General features: G+C 36.2%; 1 protein-coding gene across 4 annotated transcripts in view; it reads right to left on the bottom strand.

Annotated features, from left to right (window-relative positions):
- Positions 1–18,485, bottom strand: part of SSBP2 (single stranded DNA binding protein 2) — a 308,955-nt gene that overhangs the window by 18,493 nt on the left and 271,977 nt on the right. For all 4 annotated transcript variants that reach the window (XM_018050056.1, XM_018050058.1, XM_018050057.1 and 1 more), the window contains 4 exons: positions 10,122–10,157; positions 8,289–8,343; positions 4,830–4,900; positions 1,963–2,041 (listed from right to left, as the gene is read on the bottom strand). In XM_018050056.1, coding sequence (XP_017905545.1) covers positions 1,963–2,041; positions 4,830–4,900; positions 8,289–8,343; positions 10,122–10,157 — 241 coding nt within the window. The remainder of the gene's footprint in view (positions 1–1,962; positions 2,042–4,829; positions 4,901–8,288; positions 8,344–10,121; positions 10,158–18,485) is intronic.

Genomic DNA, 18,485 nt, shown 5'->3' with positions numbered 1-18,485 from the left:
CTATAATAACCCAAATTGAAGTATTTTTACTATTAAAATTTTGGCAGCAATCAATATGTGTGGCAATCCGTCAAAAGTTAAAATGTCTTCAAAATATAATGTTGTTTTATTTTAATTCTTAGGAAAAATGGACCATCAATACTAATTTATTTTCTTACCTAAGAAATGGAATCACAACTTAGGTAACAAAAATAATCAAATCCTTGCCACAATTTTAAGCTTTATTTTCAACTATTTACATAATTATCCTGGTATAAAAACATTATATTTTAATAGCACAGCATTTAATAGACAGTCATAAAATGAGAGCCTATTAACATGATTAAGTTATAAACAAGCATAATAAGCTGTTAAATACTAAATATATATATATAACTATGTAAAATATATAGTAATATTCATGATAGATAACAAGTAAATGTGAAAATATTCTGAAAATTCTATTCCAGTGAGTAATATAACTGAGAATCCTCTATGACCAAATGCTATCTTTTTACGAATGATATTACAGTTAAAAGACTGGAAAGTAAATCATTTTGCAATAAATTAGAAGGTAAAACTCTAGAATGGTGCTGTCCAGTAGAATTTTGTGTGATGCTGGAAATGTTTCTTTGTGCTGTCTGTTATGACAGCCATCAGCAAATGTGACTATATGCACTTGATATGTAGCAGTGCAACGGAGGAATTGAATTTTGTGTTTAATTTAAAATCAGTCACACATGACTAATAAACACTGTAATGGGACTGTACAAATTAATATTTTGAAATCTAGAAAAATAAGCATATATCCTTAAAAGTAAAAAGTCTATCAAAGTGTAATTTCTTGATTACTGAAGTTACATAGCTTTTCAGAATATAAGAGGATGGTATTTCCTGACCTAGGGTGAAAGTTAAAGGTGTTCAGTCATGTCTGACTCTTTGAAACCCCATGGACTATAGGGATTCTCCAGGGTAGAATACTGGAGTAGGTAGCTTTTCCCTTCTCCAGGGGGTCTTCCCAACCCAGGGATCAAACCCAGGTCTCCCATACTGCAGGCGGATTCTTTACCAGCTGAGCCATAAGGGGACCTAGGGTGGGGTTGTGAAATCTGTGTAAACCTGAGTTACTCATGGGCATGGTTTCTCCAACTTAAGTAAAAGATGGTTCTTTTTCAGAGGAAAAAAATTAGCACAAACTTCCAACCCCACTGTCAACTTTTAAAATAGTTTACGATATATGATGATGATAAACATACAGATATAAAATAAACATTTTTCCTTTATTTTATTTTTGCGTTTGGCCTGCCTACATATACAGTGTGCTGTGTGACCACATCAATTTTTTACCACTTGTTTCTGTTTCTAACTGTTGTGAACTTTTTGCTCACCTTGCAGCTAGCTGGCTTCATTTGGTAAGGAAACATCATTTATGAAGTATGTTTTCAACCATTATTTGTACTACTTGAAATCAGCTTTATTATGAACACAGACAGTATGGGCAGTGTTTTTTCTTAAGAGAATCAGTTTATCCACAATATGGTAACTGGTTTTACTTTTTAAGAAGAGACAAACATTAAAAAGGAGAAATAAAATTAAGAAATTTTTGCAGAGAACCAAAGTTCCTCTGAGACTATGTCTATAGACCTTGGGAGATATCAGAGGCCCATTGGGAGGACTTCACAGTCCTCCAGGTGCCCAAAGCTGCAGCATCTCTTTTTATCATAAGCACTCAGATTTCGATAGGTTAAAGGAAATACCTGTGAATATGAGCTCGGATAGAACAGTTCTCACACATCTGAGTTTTCAACTGTTCTCCAGCCATCATAGCAAATATACTATGGATTAAACTATCAGTTGTAGGTAAAAGCTGAAGCATTTCAAAATGAGCTCCTATACACAGAAGAACTTTGTAAATCATGATATTATGTCAAATTAAGGTTTTGCTTTGAATTCATTTCTGAACATCAGATTTAATATCCTTACCTAAAGAGCCATTCATGTGATGTGACTCCATTCCTCCTAATCCACCCATAGGGCCATCTGACCCAGGGCCCATTGGAAACTATTTAAAAAATGGAAAAAATGACTGTGATCATATTGAAAACAGTTGTTTATCTCAATGTCACAATATCTATCTTCAACACTGTAAGATACTCCTACAACTTATTTTCATTTACAAGTTATAGAGATTATTTTCCTAGATTTCCCCCCCAGCTTTCTAGAATCTCTATCTGCACTGCTATTTCCCTTATTTCATCTTCTATGTTCTGGATCTTCAAGCTAATCCTTATCCATATCCAAAATTTCCTTAAGATATCCTTAACCAGAAAGCACATATATTTCAGTGCAAATGAGAAGTACTCTCTCCAATGCTGTTGATAAATTTTGCTATTATAAACCAGAGGTAATTCTTAAGAAGCTGTTAAAAGTACTGGCTTATTAACAAGAACAACTGAACATTATACATTTTTTGTAGCAGACAATCTCTCATTGTTCAAATGGACATAATAAATAATGTCATTTTGCAGGTTAAGTATATTTAGTGCCTTGGGGATAGCTGAATACACCTAAGTTGTCTTGGCAATCCCAACCACGTCAGTTTAATGACAATTAGGCATTCAAAAGCAGTGATATTTAACATTCTTTCAAAGTAGTGTTACTTTATTTTCAAGTGAAACCTTACATTAGGAGTCTAGTTCAACACGTGTGAACAGATGTGCTGTAGTAGACTAGGTGGTGGGAAAGTCCATGGCCTGCCGCTCAGTCTTTGCCTCAACTCCCTGGAATACCTCGGAGGAAGCTCAGACTCACTTTGAAGACAGGCTATCTACAATCACCTTATATGTACAGTTAAGATACTGAAAACACTTGTTCTTAAAATTTCTCATGCCCAAATACTTTCTTCCATATTGAATGCATGTATGTGTGTGGTGTATGTATGTCTATAAATGTTGTATGTATGTGTGCCTATAGATGGGGTGGTGATGGTTACTCATCAAGGAGGCTTTACGGGGAAAAGCTGCCTCAGCAGACATGCTGTATATCACTGACTCTGTGTGGAAATAACATGGCTTTCCATCACCATGCTTACCCATATCACATGCTTATATATCTTCCCAGGGTGATGCCAATTCTGTTGCCTAAAAGTATGGATTGTTTTTTATTTTCCAGTGACTACTTGGAATATGTATGCTTCTAAAGAGAGGTCAGAGAAATTAACTTTGAACTTACTGTTGTTTTTCAGCCTTTCCCCACCCCACCCCAAAGCATAGTTTAGATCTGGGCTGAGACACTGGTGGCAGTGAGGCTCATAGCCTGAGCTCCTCCTTGGTTTGGTCCCTTTATCTGGCCATCACTGTGCTTTAAGCAACACTGACTGTAGGTATGATACTTCAAGCACAGAACACTGCAGTCCGAGCCCTCAACAGGCATTGGCTTTTACTACCCATGGCTCAAACAAATGATATTTGAAAGAATGACATGCTCATCGTCTACTTCTTTTGAATCTCTTCGTAACAAGTGAGAGGACCAGAATGGAACACACTTGGGTGATATCAGTTCAGCTGCCTGCAGAAATGTCTTCAGTACCATATGCTCTTGCTTTCCTCCCTTATTCCTTTCCTTTCAAATATCAAGTTTTAAGATATGAAATTGCAGTATGAAGTGCTTTTCTATATTTGTGCTGCATTTCTGAAATGAACATTGTTCATGATTGTATTCAATGTTTTAAAAATCTCTGTGAAAACACCTTTTAGACATTACTGACAGGAAACTGTTTTTTTCCCTGAAAAAGAATTTATTTGATTATATAAAGGGAACTGGTAATTGAAGGTAGTGCTGCTTAATAGAAGTAAAATATGTAAAGTTCAAGTGTGAAGTACGTAAATAAATTTGGATTTAGTAGCAGCCATCTTTAAAAAGTAAAAAGAAACAGGTTAATTTTAATAGTTTTATTTAGTTATGTAATCAAAATTATCATTTAAAAATAGTCAATACAAAATTTTAATGAGATATTTTTTCGCATAAGTCCTCAAAATCCAGGGTGTGTTTCATACTTGCAGAACACCTCAGTTTGGTCTAGCCACATTTCAGTGCCATACCCCACCGACGACTTCAAGTTTCCCTTTGTTGGCCTCACTGATAGGAAGCTCAATTATAATATTTCATCCCCAGTTTTTGGTATACTTTGGGGAATTCTTTATACATGTTTTGATTTTTCTTTGAGCTACCTTTTAGTCATATATATATATATATATATATATAAACTGTATTGTTATAAATATATTTTGTTAACATGTAGGTTTCATAGACCAATACCATTTTTCTGTAAGTGTTTGTAGAAAAATCACAACCATATGCCTTATTAAAAATGCCCAAATTCTTTCTGTAGAACTGCTTCAGTTCTATATTTAAACTCCAGATTTCAAAAATTTAAAGAAAAACAAGCATATTCAACTTCCTAATTTAGTTTTGAGCTTATTAGGAAAAAAACACAACCACCTGAATATGTTAATGATGTGCAAAACGAGGTGATCATAAACGATTACACAGTACCTGTCACCTTCAAACAGTCGATATAAATTATTAGATATTTGAGATGAAATAAGGCCACATACCAACATTTTATAATTAAGTTCCATTTTACATTTACATTATACTAATATTAAATCTCTTGTTATGTATGTTATAGATAATGTTTTTTTCCAACCCAGAACATAAGAGTCCGATATTTTGATATCCAGTAAGGTCCTGGATAATAAAATACAAAGCCAGTATCAACGAAAAGAAATGTACTTAGAGACTTGAGTCTTCAAATACATTCCAAAAATTTTAAAAAAAGGTATAGTTACATTAGGCCTGTTAGGTCCTGGAGGTACTGCATTCATTAAAGTATACATGTTGTCTCCAGAGTTGGTTGAATCTGAAACAAAATATTATTGAATTAATATCTTTCATTATAATTTACACCCAAGTCATCACAAAATAATAATCAAAGATGATCTGGACACCTATGTATATTAATAGCTGTACCACTTGAAATAATCATTATTGACGTTCAGAAACAAGTAAGCCACTTTCTGACCCAGAAATTATCATTCTGAGGTCATAAATTAGGAATATTTACTTAATATATTAGGAATAATCACTTGAATAGTTCAGGTCAAAAGGAATGTCACTTTAAAAGTCTAAAAAATTATAGTAAATTTTTCCTTCTTTAAAAATATGAAAACCTTTTGACTTCTCTAAGCAATTTATATGAATACCTATAACAAAAATCTCTTAAAATTCAGATTTAGTAAATTTTTAGTTATTTATTAAGGTTTCTTAATATACCAATTTAAAAAATATATTTAGGCAGGATGATGGAATATCCTGGCTTACTTCCCAAAGAAAGAGATTAGAAAAAGACAATACAACTGGAATGAAAATTCTCTTGTTTGAAGTAAAAGCCAGCTTTCACTAGTACAACTTCCAATAAAATTTTTTTCAGTCATTTTACTTTTGATTCATTATAATAAAAATAACTGTAATGTATATCCATATAAATACACATAACATTTTACATTTCATGTCTATTACTAGTCCTCATTTAGTCTGAGTATAGGTGTTTCTAATGTATAGACTAGAGTGAAAGGCTTAATATTTTATGTTTAGAAACTAATAGTTATAAAATGTTTTTCTATTTTCCCACAATTATATAATTCTCTTAAATAAAATATTGTAGGCCTCTACTTTGAAAAAGTTGTTTTACACTGATTTAAGGCAGAAGATAAAAATCATTTGCTTCCTTATGGCAATAATCGTAGAGTGAGAAATGGGCAATTACTTTTCCTCTTATTCTGTCATTATTAAACATTAATTTATTATTTTAGAGTAAGATGCCATTTAACCTTTGTTTATAAACAGTGATCCATAATCCTAAATATTATTTTTTACATCTAGATTAACACATCATATTATTAAGAAAGTTGAAGTGCCCACATCTGGCTGACCTCTGTTTATACTAAGTAAGCTCCTAATCTACTTTTGTGGCTTGAAGTATTTTTACATTTTTATGTGTACTATACACTTGTCAACTCAGGCTACTTTTTCTTTCCTGCATATGTGCATCCTTTTCCATCACCTTATTTTTGTTCTTTTTCCTCCAGCGTCTTCGCTACCCAATCTCCACTTACTGAGATGACATTCTCACTCTTCAAGGCCTACTGCCGATGATACCTCTTCCAAGAAGTTTTACTTCCCCTGATACTTAAAAGTGTGTGAGTGCTCCTCCACCACTGAATTATGCTTTGCGTTATAGTTAATATTTTGTCTTATTCTTCCCTCTGGCTTCAAACTAGGTTATAAGTTCTCTGAGAGGAGGAAACGGGCCATGTCTTACTCATATTGTATACTATAGACAATGAATACCTGCTAACTTAGATTCAACTCATGGCATAAACGCTATCCCATAAAAACTTATCTTTCAGAAAAGCTGGGTTTGTTTCTTAAACATAGGAAAACTTAATGGCTTTTCACCTTTATTAGTCTTACTAATTTTAGTAATTAATTTGAAAGGAAAATGGGCTGTATATTTTAAAATATGCAGAAAGAAAATTCATTGCTTTTAAGACTAATCAAAGGAATTTCATCTGAAAATGAAAAAACATTAAGGGAATAAGTTTGGTATTTTTTAGAAAATGTCTGATTTATAGACAAAAAAAATATACAATAGATATTCTGGCACCTATTTTTTGGAGGCTGGGGCATACTGGCTTCATATTAGAGGACTGACTGATAAAGAATGAGTACATAAAAGAGCATGCAGAAAAGCCAGCAATACTGGTGGCAATTTTTGGCTTGAAAGGAAGAATTGATCAGATTACTTATCGCCTGCAAAGTTTAGTGTCACTCCAAAAGTTTTCTTTGAGTACTGCAAGTGAAATATTTGTTAATCGTATGCTACCTTCATAATAAAGCCTTAACTTCACCAAAAGGAATGCAAACGTGGGCAAGATGTTCAATTCATATAATTCTATCTTCAATGAATTCTGTTTCACTTCACTGAAGATGTTCTGAGGACAGAGATCTATGAAATATTTATGATTCATTCCAAAGAGTTAGTGAAGCAAAGTAAAATTCTGAACCAATCAAATTCCTGCTTTTTCTAAATTAAGGTTTCAAAACTTAAAAATACTTATTGGTATGATTAATGATACTCAGTTTCAAACTTCTATATATCTTAGATTTCAACAAATTAATAAGATATGAATTTGAGGGCAACATAATAAAAATTATTTTCTAATTATAAAAATTTCCCACACATCACCCAGAAGTTAAAACTGATAGTCTATTTCTTATCTACTTTTTAGATTTCAGTGTAATATATTTAAAAATAATATTGTGATCACATTGTATTAAATCATGAACATTTATTTCTCTGTGTCATTAAAAGTTCTTTGACAGTAATCTTAATGGCTAAAGTTTTAGTCCATAAAACATAAAAATTTAAAAATATCACTAAAATTGGATTAGGCATGAAAGTTGTTTCTCGTCCTCTGCTGGCTATATCAGATGAGCATCACTGTACATGATTCTTGGGCTATACCTCAAATCGTTTCTAGTCATAGGATTATGCAGTCAATGGTGTGAACTTGTTCATGGCTCTGCTACATGCTGCCAGGCACTAAGAGGGCTGTACTATTAACATCACTAGAGGCCTCAAGACACAATACATCCACTAGTTTGTATTTAAGTCTCAAAGGAGAGAGGCACTGAAAATAATCATATGACATGATTCCAGGAATACTGAAGTATTTTAGTTTAAAAGATGAAAAAACTTCCCCCATTACATAGTGGATTAGCTAACCAATAAATACCTATAGACGTGTAGGATAAATGATAATTGATAGCACATCCACATCTGTTTTAGGTGCTAGATACAGTGAGTCTGATTTGCTGTATTAAACCTAATGGGTCCATGTATTTCATATGTTACTTGTGCAGAAATTTTCTCAAGCTGTGGGATTTGGATCTTTTCCACAGTTTCAAGCAAATATCTAGTCAGATAAAATTATTGGGCAATTCATACAGATCAACACAATTTTCATTCTGTAAATCTGTTACCTACACAACAGAAGTGTTCTAAATGCTTAAAGTAATTGGAAAATAGTTACTGAAGAGCACTATTTCCTCCTACTTGCTACCTCTACTCAACTTATGAAACCACCAGTGAGATAAAGGATACTACTGACTTTCCCTCATAACAGTTTCTGTACTCTATTATTTTACTCTGAGAAATACCCATGTGGCTCATTCAATTACAGTACCTGCTGGACTAGGCATGATGGGTGTTCCTGGTGGCCCTCCACCTCCAGGAGGACCCTAAATAAGTACACAAAATGTCAGTGAAAATAAGGCATTGCATTTAACAGTAAAAGGAAAAACAGAAGTTAGACTTTATAACAATCCAATTTGAAAACAGCAGAGGCAATATATTTTCTCCATAATTTACTTTCTTTGAATGCACAATCATTTCACTGTTATACAAAATATGATTTAGCTTATATATACTGAGGTTGTTTGACAAGTTTCTCAAAACAGTGAGCCTATAACACTGATTTATAATTCATGACTTAATCACATCAGGTATAATGAGGTTAAGGAGAAACGATTTAAGAGGGCCTTTACAAATCCATAAAATAGAAATAATTCATGTGTATTTGTATTTATGATTTAGTTTACTGTAATTTTCTTGTATTTTGTATCATTGGTTTTTATAGGCAATTGAAAACCAAAAGATATTCATATGCTTTAAAAATATATTGATCTATTTCTTCTGTCAGTCTCAACTACAACATCTCTGATGCACTGTACCTTCAGCCATCACATCAATTAGAGGCAATGTTGACTCACATTTGAGGGCTCCTAAGGCTGTAGGTACAGTCAATTTGAAAGGGATGTTAGGTGACTCTAAAGTTAATTCAGTTATTTCACACAACCAAAATGGATAATTCAGGCAATGGGTTTTAGAATTTTCAGAGGGACATGGTCAAATTAACTTTTAAACAGCTAGATTTTTGTTTCATTCTGAGTACACAGACACAGTCCACTAATTATTCCAAATAATACATGTATTGCTATTTACTAAACAGCTTAAATTTACTTTTAAATATGTCAAATTTATAATTTCATAAAGCTATATATGAAGTATATTTTTAATTGACTTTAAGAAAAAATAGGTTGTACCCAAACTGTTAAACTTTCATTTTGGCTTCATGGGGAACATGAAAAAAGTTACTTTCTTAGTTTGTGCAGCTTAAGGGAATTCTGAGCACTAAGTTCCCAGGCCCAAAACCGTGTGTATTTTCCACTGTGCTCATAGAACACTGCCTCCATGGAAAGTAAAACTGATCAATTGATATTGATCTTCCAAAGTACTCTTTTTTCCTACTCTGGTTAACCACCGCCTATGAATATTTCCTTGGGAAAGATTTTCTGTTTTACCATTTATTCCTGCTTCTCTGCTAAACAGTATAACAAACTATCTTCTGTGATGGCCTTTAGACACAGCATGGATTCTAATGTGATGATGGTTAAAAGGTCATTTGTAAGTTCAAGACATCATGTAAACCCCACTGATTTGACAAATATAAATCACTGGAAATTTTTAACATGTACAAAATGATAAGTGCTCTCGATTTCTAACAGTGAAAATTAACACCTCTCTCCCAAATTATTAGTCATTATTCTGCTATCGGATTCTCTTTGTGATTGGGAGAAAGTTTAATGTCTTCTTAGACTCTGTGTAGGGCAATGGGGTGCTGCGGGGGTGTAGATTATGAAGAACTATAAATTCAAGCATACCATTGTGGAACTGGGGGTGCTTCTTCATGATTGGACAGGGTATTGTACTGGCTTACAGAAACACATGCTGAAGTAAAACACAGTACTCAGGGCAATTTTGGCCAGATTGATAACTGTTTCACTAATGAACATCAACATATGTACTGAGGTTGGCAGACGAAACAACTCAATACAAATCAGATGTTCACTTCTTGGCCAATACACAGGGGCTCTTCTTAACATCTGGACAACTATTTCATTGCCCAAATAAAACATCACATCAATTCTTATGAGCAAACAAACCCAAATGTACTTACTACATAATTCCCAGGAGATGCTGAGGAGTATGGTATCTGGAACATGAACAGGACAAAAAATAGACATATTCTGATTTATGTGGCAGTAAGGAGACTGACCTAAAATGAATCTATTTTCTAACTTTTATCAAATTTTAAAATTGATCACAAAGGATAATAAAGGATAAAGGCATTTATATATGAGTACTAGAAAACTGAATAAAATGCAGAACTATCTTGAATTTATTAAAGGGAAAGGATATTAGTCAAGAAGAATTTAGACAGAATTACAATTTCAAGTTATATTGCTTTCAGGGCAGTTATACTCACTGCTTGATACTAGTGACACTTATTCTATTATTAGAAAGATATATATTTGTGCAGCTAAAAACCAGAAATCAGAATTTTTCAAATTAGCAGACTTTACAGATGAAATTTCTAATTTATGTGCATCTGGGATAGATTACTTTTTGAGAGACAGTTTTCAGGCTATTATGTTCATGCAGTATGGGTCAATACTTGATATATAAACCTCACTGTTTCCCCTTTTCCTTTCTAACTACCTTCTATAAAACAATATAATGAATGCAAAATATGTTGTTAATTTAAGTCTTCGAGGACTACTAATCTGTGGGGATCAAATATGGGGAACATATTCCCTCTTAACCAAGCTCTTTTCTAGAGATCAGAAGGTATTAATATGACATTGCTATGAAAATTTAAGAAATGAAAACTGGGAAACATATATTTAAAAATAACTCCGTAAGTGTGGATATTAATAGAGAAGTTGATCCAAATATTCTTTTTTTCACACAAGCTCACTAGCTTACATCTTTTATCGTCTGCACATCCAGAAGAGATATTTTTGCCTTATTCTGAAAAAAGCCAGTAAATTACTATCTTCTTGGAGTAAGACAGCCAGGGCTAAAATAGGACCTTAAGAATGGCGAAAAGATTATAGTGACTGTACCTAAATGCTCCCTCTACATCAATACCTTCTTTCTAATTAAACACAAAAATAATATGAAATCATAAAGCAGAAAGACAACAAAGCTATACTTTTTCTAATGATTTTAATATTCAGTTATTTGAAAACTGTCTCCTCATTGTTTGGCGTCCTTGCTTGGCTTTAAGCCCAGACCACAGGCGTCTGAGCCTCTGCTTGGGCCACTTAATGTGTAACTCAGCACTGCACACGGCCGTTACTGGAGTGCCCAGTATCGTTAGTGGTGATGATTATGTCTGTGAGTATCAGGATCGCTATGGCACTGTACATTTACTCGACTGGGTGAATGAATACAGCTTTGCTCTCTCGGGTCTTTTGCAGTTCATGATCAATCATCCATCCCCTGCTAATTATTTTAAATACATGTACCTGCTGTCTCCAAATCACCAACTTATCTGCAGGCTCCAGTTTTCATCTCCTTATAACTTAAACACCAGGCTCATGTTCTTTCTGTCTCTATTGCCTACTGTCATCCTTAAGCAACTTCAAGATATGATCTAACAACTCCAATACTCTTGCCTTGAATTCCACGTGTCCATGGGAGACTGGCGGGCTACAGTCCATGGAGTCACGAGAGTCAGACATGACTTAGTGACCAAAAACCCACTCTTTAGATGTTAGGAACACACTCACTGCCTTTACTTTACAGAAATACCCTCCCCGTGCCCCTCCCCCAAGCCCAGTTTTTCCATATATGAGCATGACTACATCCTAAAAGTTTTTGCACAGGGATCTAAGATCTAAACAACTTTCCTGACTGACATCTTTCTTGTTCTTCATGATACTCACAAACAACATTCTATATTCCAACCAGAGTCTTATCCCATCACAATTCCAGCATTTTCTTTCTCTAATATCTTAAATTCATTATCCTGAAGTCTACTTTGTTAATTCCCAACTCTCTGATCATCCTCTAGCCAACTTTTCTGTTTTATGGTAGAGAGTGCCTGGCAAGGAACACAAAACAGGGTTGACGAGGTCCAACGCATGATCATGTTCTCCAGCTTCAACCTAGGTTTCACTAACATCTGGAAGCATTTTGGCTCAGCTGTTATGGAAGCCCCAAAGTATTCTAGAGGTGTGCCAGTAAACTTGAGGGACAAACTCCCAATCTGTAGTATATGCCAATTCATGCTGTGTAAATATTCCTATAAGGCAGATTTCAAGCTACCAATGATTTTAACAATTGGCTGACAAAGTTCCTGAATTTTTAACAACTGACTTTTGTGAACTGGCTCTTATCAGTGGTTTGACTATCCTGAGTTAGTACTTTGTCCTTTGGTCATACATTAAAGCCATCAAATTCTTGCTATGCCTTCATCTTCAACTAAACACTTCATTGTTTATAGATTTAAATTTTCATCCATTCATCTCAGGTAGGGGGAAAAGAAATCTTTATTTCCAAAGTTAGCCCCTCTTGAACATCCCATTCTCCTAAGTACCAACTTCTCCCTCTTCATGGTTTCTTCAAACACCATTAAATATAATAAACATTTAAAAATACTTTAAAAAGGTTGTTCCCCCTCCAGTTCAATTTCTTCCCATTTTTGCCCTCTCAAACCTTGTACTCACTGTTTTCTATCTCGAAGTCCTTGCCCTCATTCAGAGAAAAGGAGCATTTGGGCTCTTATCCCTAGCACTATGGAATCTGAACTCTTACAAATAAAGCAGTGTCTGTCAGCCTAGTCTGAGAACCAAATATGATAGAAGCGGTACTATGTGGGTACAGAAGATCAGAAGATGTATTTGAGCTGGGAAACTGGGAATAAGAGAGAGAGTGGGGGTCCATTACAAGGACAAAGAGAAAGGTCAGCATTTAATAAACAAATGTGAAAGTACTACACAGTTTATTAGGGACATGGTATGTAATTTTATAGTTGTTGCAGTGTGGGACTTATAGACAATTGTGATAAATGATGAGGCTACATGGTCAGACTAAAGTTATGCTGTTGGAAACAGCAGGTTTTGAGAGACATGTTCAAATTTACGTATTTTAGTAAGATAACTCTACAGGCATCATGGAGCATGAATACAAGTTAGGAGAAACTGCAAAAAGTCTAGGCAAGAGATGATAAAAAGTGTTCTAGGCAATGCTGATTAAGATAAGTAGGGATAAGGGAATTTGACAGACTTCGCAAATGTACTCTGCAGGGCTTGGGGACAAACTGGGTGAGAAGTTAAGGAAATTCCAAGGTTTCCAACATGCTGACTGGGTGGATGACGGTGCTACTAATTCATATATAGGGAGGTAGGAAGCAAGGGACAGGTTTGGGGAATGCCTGATGTTGTACTTGAAAGCTCTAGTAGACACTGAGTTAGAACTGATCAACAGATATTTAGAAATAGTGGTTAAGAACTCATTGGAGTTCAGGACTAGAGATAAAGTTCCAATTAAATAAATCCCCATTGTGCACCATGCACAATACTTAATATAGGATTTGATTATGTTTAGTGTTAGTTGAAAATGTTAAACTGAAAAAAGGCCCAAAATTGGAATTAAAGAACATTACCAATTAAAAAAGGGTAGATAATGGTATACTAACGCATATACATGGAATCTAGAAAGATGGTACCAAAGAATTTATTTGCAGGGCAGAAATGGAGAAAGAGACATAGAGAACAGACTTATGGACATGGGGAGAGGGGAGGAGAGGGTGAGATGTATGGAGAGAGTAACATGGAAACTTACATTACCATATGTAAAATAGATAGCCAATGGGAATTTGCTGTATGGCTCAGGAAACCTAAACAGGGGCTCTGTATCAACCTAGAGGGGAGGGAGATGGGAGGGATGTTCAAAAGGGAGGGGATATATGTATACCCATGGCTGATTCATGTTGAGGTTTGACAAAAAACAAAATTCTGTAAAGTATCCTTTAATTAAAAAATTAATTAACTTTAAAAAAAGGGTAGATAATGTGACTGGAGGAAAACCTGGAGAAAACAGTCTATAAAATGTCAAGGTAGATTTTTAAGAAGCAAGAAGTGGGAGCAGGCTGGCTAGGAAATGCCTAAACTGGGCTTACTTTGAGCCTTACGGGGCTTGTCTTTCAACTTCTCTGTGACACGCCCAAGAATAAATAATAATAAATAAATAAATAAATATAAAGGAATATGCTAGTACAAATACGGAAGAAAATGTTACTTAAATGAAGAAAAGAAATTAACAGACGTTTAAAACAAAACCAAGGTGCTGAATATTTCAAAGTTCAGGTATGATGACAGAAAATAAGTCCTTAGTTTTGCTCAGTGGAATATCACTAGTAACCTTCAAGTACTTTTCACAGGAACTGGAACGGTTGAGAAGTTTAATCAATCTTTGCCCATCACCTGCTATATTCCTGGCATTGCCCTGCTGCCCAGGAATGAAAAGGAAGAGTATCAAGGAATTCACTGCCCAGCAGAATGGTGGTGGTAGTGTGGGAGACACAGGACTGTGGTTTGACACCGAGGAAGGGTTGAGAGAAGTCTTCTCTCAGATATCCCTTCCAACTCTAGAAGAGAGAAAGACTGGGGGTTCTAAGGTTGTCCTGGGATTTGTTAATTGGCACACTGTTAGGGAAAGTTCCAGCCAATGGAGAGGGATAGATGAAGACTCCTTTACAAAATGAAAGAGCAAGATATGTAGAAACATTAAGAGGTGGGATAAAGAGACCAGACCAAATGGCTAGCATTGAGAAGAACATTACTAAGAGGAAAGATCCATACCATTGGACCTAACAGAAGCAGAAGATATTAAGAAGAGGTGGCAAGAACACACGGAAGAACTGTACAAAAAAGATCTTCACGACCCAGATAATCATGATGATGTGATCACTAATCTAGAGCCACACATCTTGGAATGTGAAGTCAAGTGGGCCTTAGAAAGCATCACTACGAACAAAGCTAGTGGAGGTGATGGAATTCCAGTTGAGCTGTTTCAAATCCTGAAAGATGATGCTGTGAAAGTGCTGCACTCAATATGCCAGCAAATTTGGAAAACTCAGCAGTGGCCACAGGACTGGAAAAGGTCAGTTTTCATTCCAATTCCAAAGAACGGCAATGCAAAAGAATGCTCAAACTACTGCACAATTGCACTCATCTCACATGCTAGTAAAGTAATGCTCAAAATTCTCCCAGCCAGGCTTCAGCAATATGTGAACCGTGAATTCCCTGATGTTCAAGCTGGTTTTAGAAAAGGCAGAGGAACCAGAGATCAAATTGCCAACACCTGCTGGATCATCGAAAAAGCAAGAGACTTCCAGAAAAACATCTATTTCTGCTTTATTGACTATGCCAAAGCCTTGGACTGTGTGGATCACAAGAAACTGTGGAAAATTCTGAAAGAGATGGGAATACCAGACCACCTGACCTGCCTCTTGAGAAATCTGTATGCAGGTCAGGAAGCAACAGTTAGAACTGGACATGGAACAACAGACTGGTTCCAAATAGGAAAAGGAGGAGGTCAAGGCTGTATATTGTCACCCTGCTTATTTAACTTCTATGCAGAGTACATCATGAGAAACGCTGGACTGGAAGAAACACAGGCTGGAATCAAGATTGCCAGGAGAAATATCAATAACCTCAGATATGCAGATGACACCACCCTTATGGCAGAAAGTGAAGAGGAGCTAAAAAGCCTCTTGATGAAAGTGAAAGAGGAGAGCGAAAAGTTGGCTTAAAGTTCAACATTCAGAAAACAAAGATCATGGCATCCGGTCCCATCACTTCATGGGAAATAGATGGGGAAACAGTGGAAACAGTGTCAGACTTAATTTTTGGGGGCTCCAAAATCACTGCAGATGGTGACTGCAGCCATGAAATTAAAAGATGCTTACTCCTTGGAGGAAAAGTTATGACCAACCTAGATAGCATATTCAAAAGCAGAGACATTACTTTGCCAACTAAGGTCCGTCTAGTCAAGGCTATGGTTTTCCAGTAGTCATGTATGGATGTGAGTTGACCTGTGAAGAAGACTGAGTGCCGAAGAATTGATGCTTTTGAACTGTGGTACTGGAGAAGACTCTTGAGAGTTCCTTGGACTGCAAGCAGATCCAACCAGTCCATCTGAAGGAGATCAGCCCTGGGATTTCTTTGGAGGGAATGATGCTGAAGCTGAAACTCCAGTACTTTGGCCACCTCATGCGAAGAGTTGACTCATTGGAAAAGACTCTGATGCTGGGAGGGTTTGGGGGCAGGAGGAGAAGGGGACGACCGAGGATGAGATGGCTGGATGGCATCATGGACTCAATGGACGTGAGTCTGAGTGAACTCCGGGAGATGGTGATGGACAAAGAGGCCTGGGGTGCTGCGATTCATGGGGTCGCAAAGAGTCGGACACGACTGAGTGACTGAACTGAACTGAAGAGGAAAGAAATATGATTAAAGGTCTGATAATACTGAAGTGTAGAATTTGAAGAAATGTGAGTCTAATGTGTTTTTTTTTCCCCCATAAAATAAGAGACAAGTTTAGCTGATAGAAAAGAGGCCAAGGACAAGGAATGTAGGAAGGGCATGTGACTAAGGGAAAATAAAAAACTGCTGGTCACATATCAGTGGGTACTCAGCAGAGGTTGAACTTTATAGATTTACTATAACATAATGCGTTAAGCACAATTACAGAAACACACATTAGGCACTGTAGAAGAATCAGAGGTGGTGCTTTACAAATTCTTGAAATTTAACATTCCAAAAACAAAGCTCACAGCCTACCCTCTAAGCCTGCATTTCCCCCTATGTCCTTATTTCACTCTGTGTTACTCCCATCCTCCTTGGTGACGTTGTTGGGCTGCTGCATCATGTCCAACTCTTTGTGAACCCATGGACTGCAGCATGCCAGGTTCCTCTGTCCTCCACTATCTTCCAGAGTCTGCTCAAATTCATGTCCATTGAGTTGGTGATGCTCTCTCACCATCTCATCGTCTGCTACCCCCTTCTCCTTTTGCCTTCAATCTTTCCCAGGACCAAGGCCTTTTCCAGTGAGTCAGCTCTTTGCATCAGTTGACCAGAATACTGGAACTTCAGCTTCAGCATCAGTCCTTCCAATGAATACTCAGGGTTGATTTCCATTAGGATTGACTGGTTTGATCTCCTTGAAGTCCAAAGGACTCTCAAAAGTCTTCTCCAACACCGCAATTCAAAAGTATTAATTCTTTGGTGCTCAGCCTTTTTTACGGTCCAACTCTCACATCCGTACACGGCTACTGGAAAAACTTTTTATAGCTTTGCTTTTATGGGCCTTTGTTGGCAAAGTGATGTCTCTGCTTTTAAACATGCTGTCTAGGTTTGTCATAGCTTTTCTTCCAAGGAGCAAGAGTCTTTTAATTTCATGCTGCAGTCACTGTCTGCAGTGATTTGGGAGCCCAAGAAAATAAAATCTGTCACTGTTTCCACTTTCCCACCTTCTATTTGCCATGAAATGATGAGACTGAATGCCTTGATCTTAGTTTTTTGAAAGTTGAGTTTTAAGCCAGCTTTTTCATTCTCTTCTTTCACCCTCATCAAGAGACTCTTTAGTTCCTCATTGCTTCCTGCAATTAGTGGTATTATCTGCATATCTGAGGTTGTTGGTGTTTCTCCTGGCAATCTTGATTCCAGCTTGTGATTCATTCAGCCTGGCATTTGGCAGGATGTACCTTGCATATAAGTTAAATAAGCAGGGTGACAATATACATCTTGGTTGTACTCTTTTCCCAATTTTTAATCAGTCCATAGTTCCATGTACAGTTCTAACTGTTGCTTCTTGATCTGCATACAAGGTTTCTCAGGACACAGGTGTAAGGTGGTCTGGTATTCCCATCTCTTTAAGAATTTTCCACAGTTTGTTGTGAACCACACAATCAAAGACTTCAGAATAGTCAATGAAGCAGAACTAATGTTCTTCTGGAATTCCCTTGCTCTCTCCATGATCCAACGAATGTTGGCAACTTGATTTCTGGTTCCTCTGCCTTTTCTAATGCCAGCTTGCACATATGGAAGCTCTTGGTTTATGTACTGTTGAAGCCTAGCTTGAAGGATTTTGAGCATAACGTTAATAGCATGTGAAATGACTGCAATTGTATGGTAGCTTGAATATTCTTTGGCATTGCCCTTCTTCGGGAATGGGATGAAAACTGACCTTTTTCAGTGCTGTGGCCACTGCTGAGTTTTCTAAATTTGCTGACATACTGAGTGCAGCACTTTAACAGCATCATCTTTTAGGATTTGAAATAGGTCAGCTGAATTCTGTCATCTCCATTAACTTTATTTGTAGTCATGCTTCCTAAGGCCCACTTCACACTTCAGGACATCTGGCTCTAGGTGAGGGACCACACCATCATAATTATCTGGGTCATTAAGACCTTTTTTGTATAGTTTTGTGCATTCTTGCCACCTCTTCTTAATTTTCTTTTGCTTCTGTT

Source organism: Capra hircus, chromosome 7 (assembly GCF_001704415.2).
Source record: "Capra hircus breed San Clemente chromosome 7, ASM170441v1, whole genome shotgun sequence".
In the NCBI taxonomy this organism is placed as follows: Eukaryota; Metazoa; Chordata; class Mammalia; order Artiodactyla; family Bovidae; genus Capra; species Capra hircus.
Note: the sequence above shows the minus strand (reverse complement) of the source record. Positions and strands in the feature narration are given on the sequence as shown.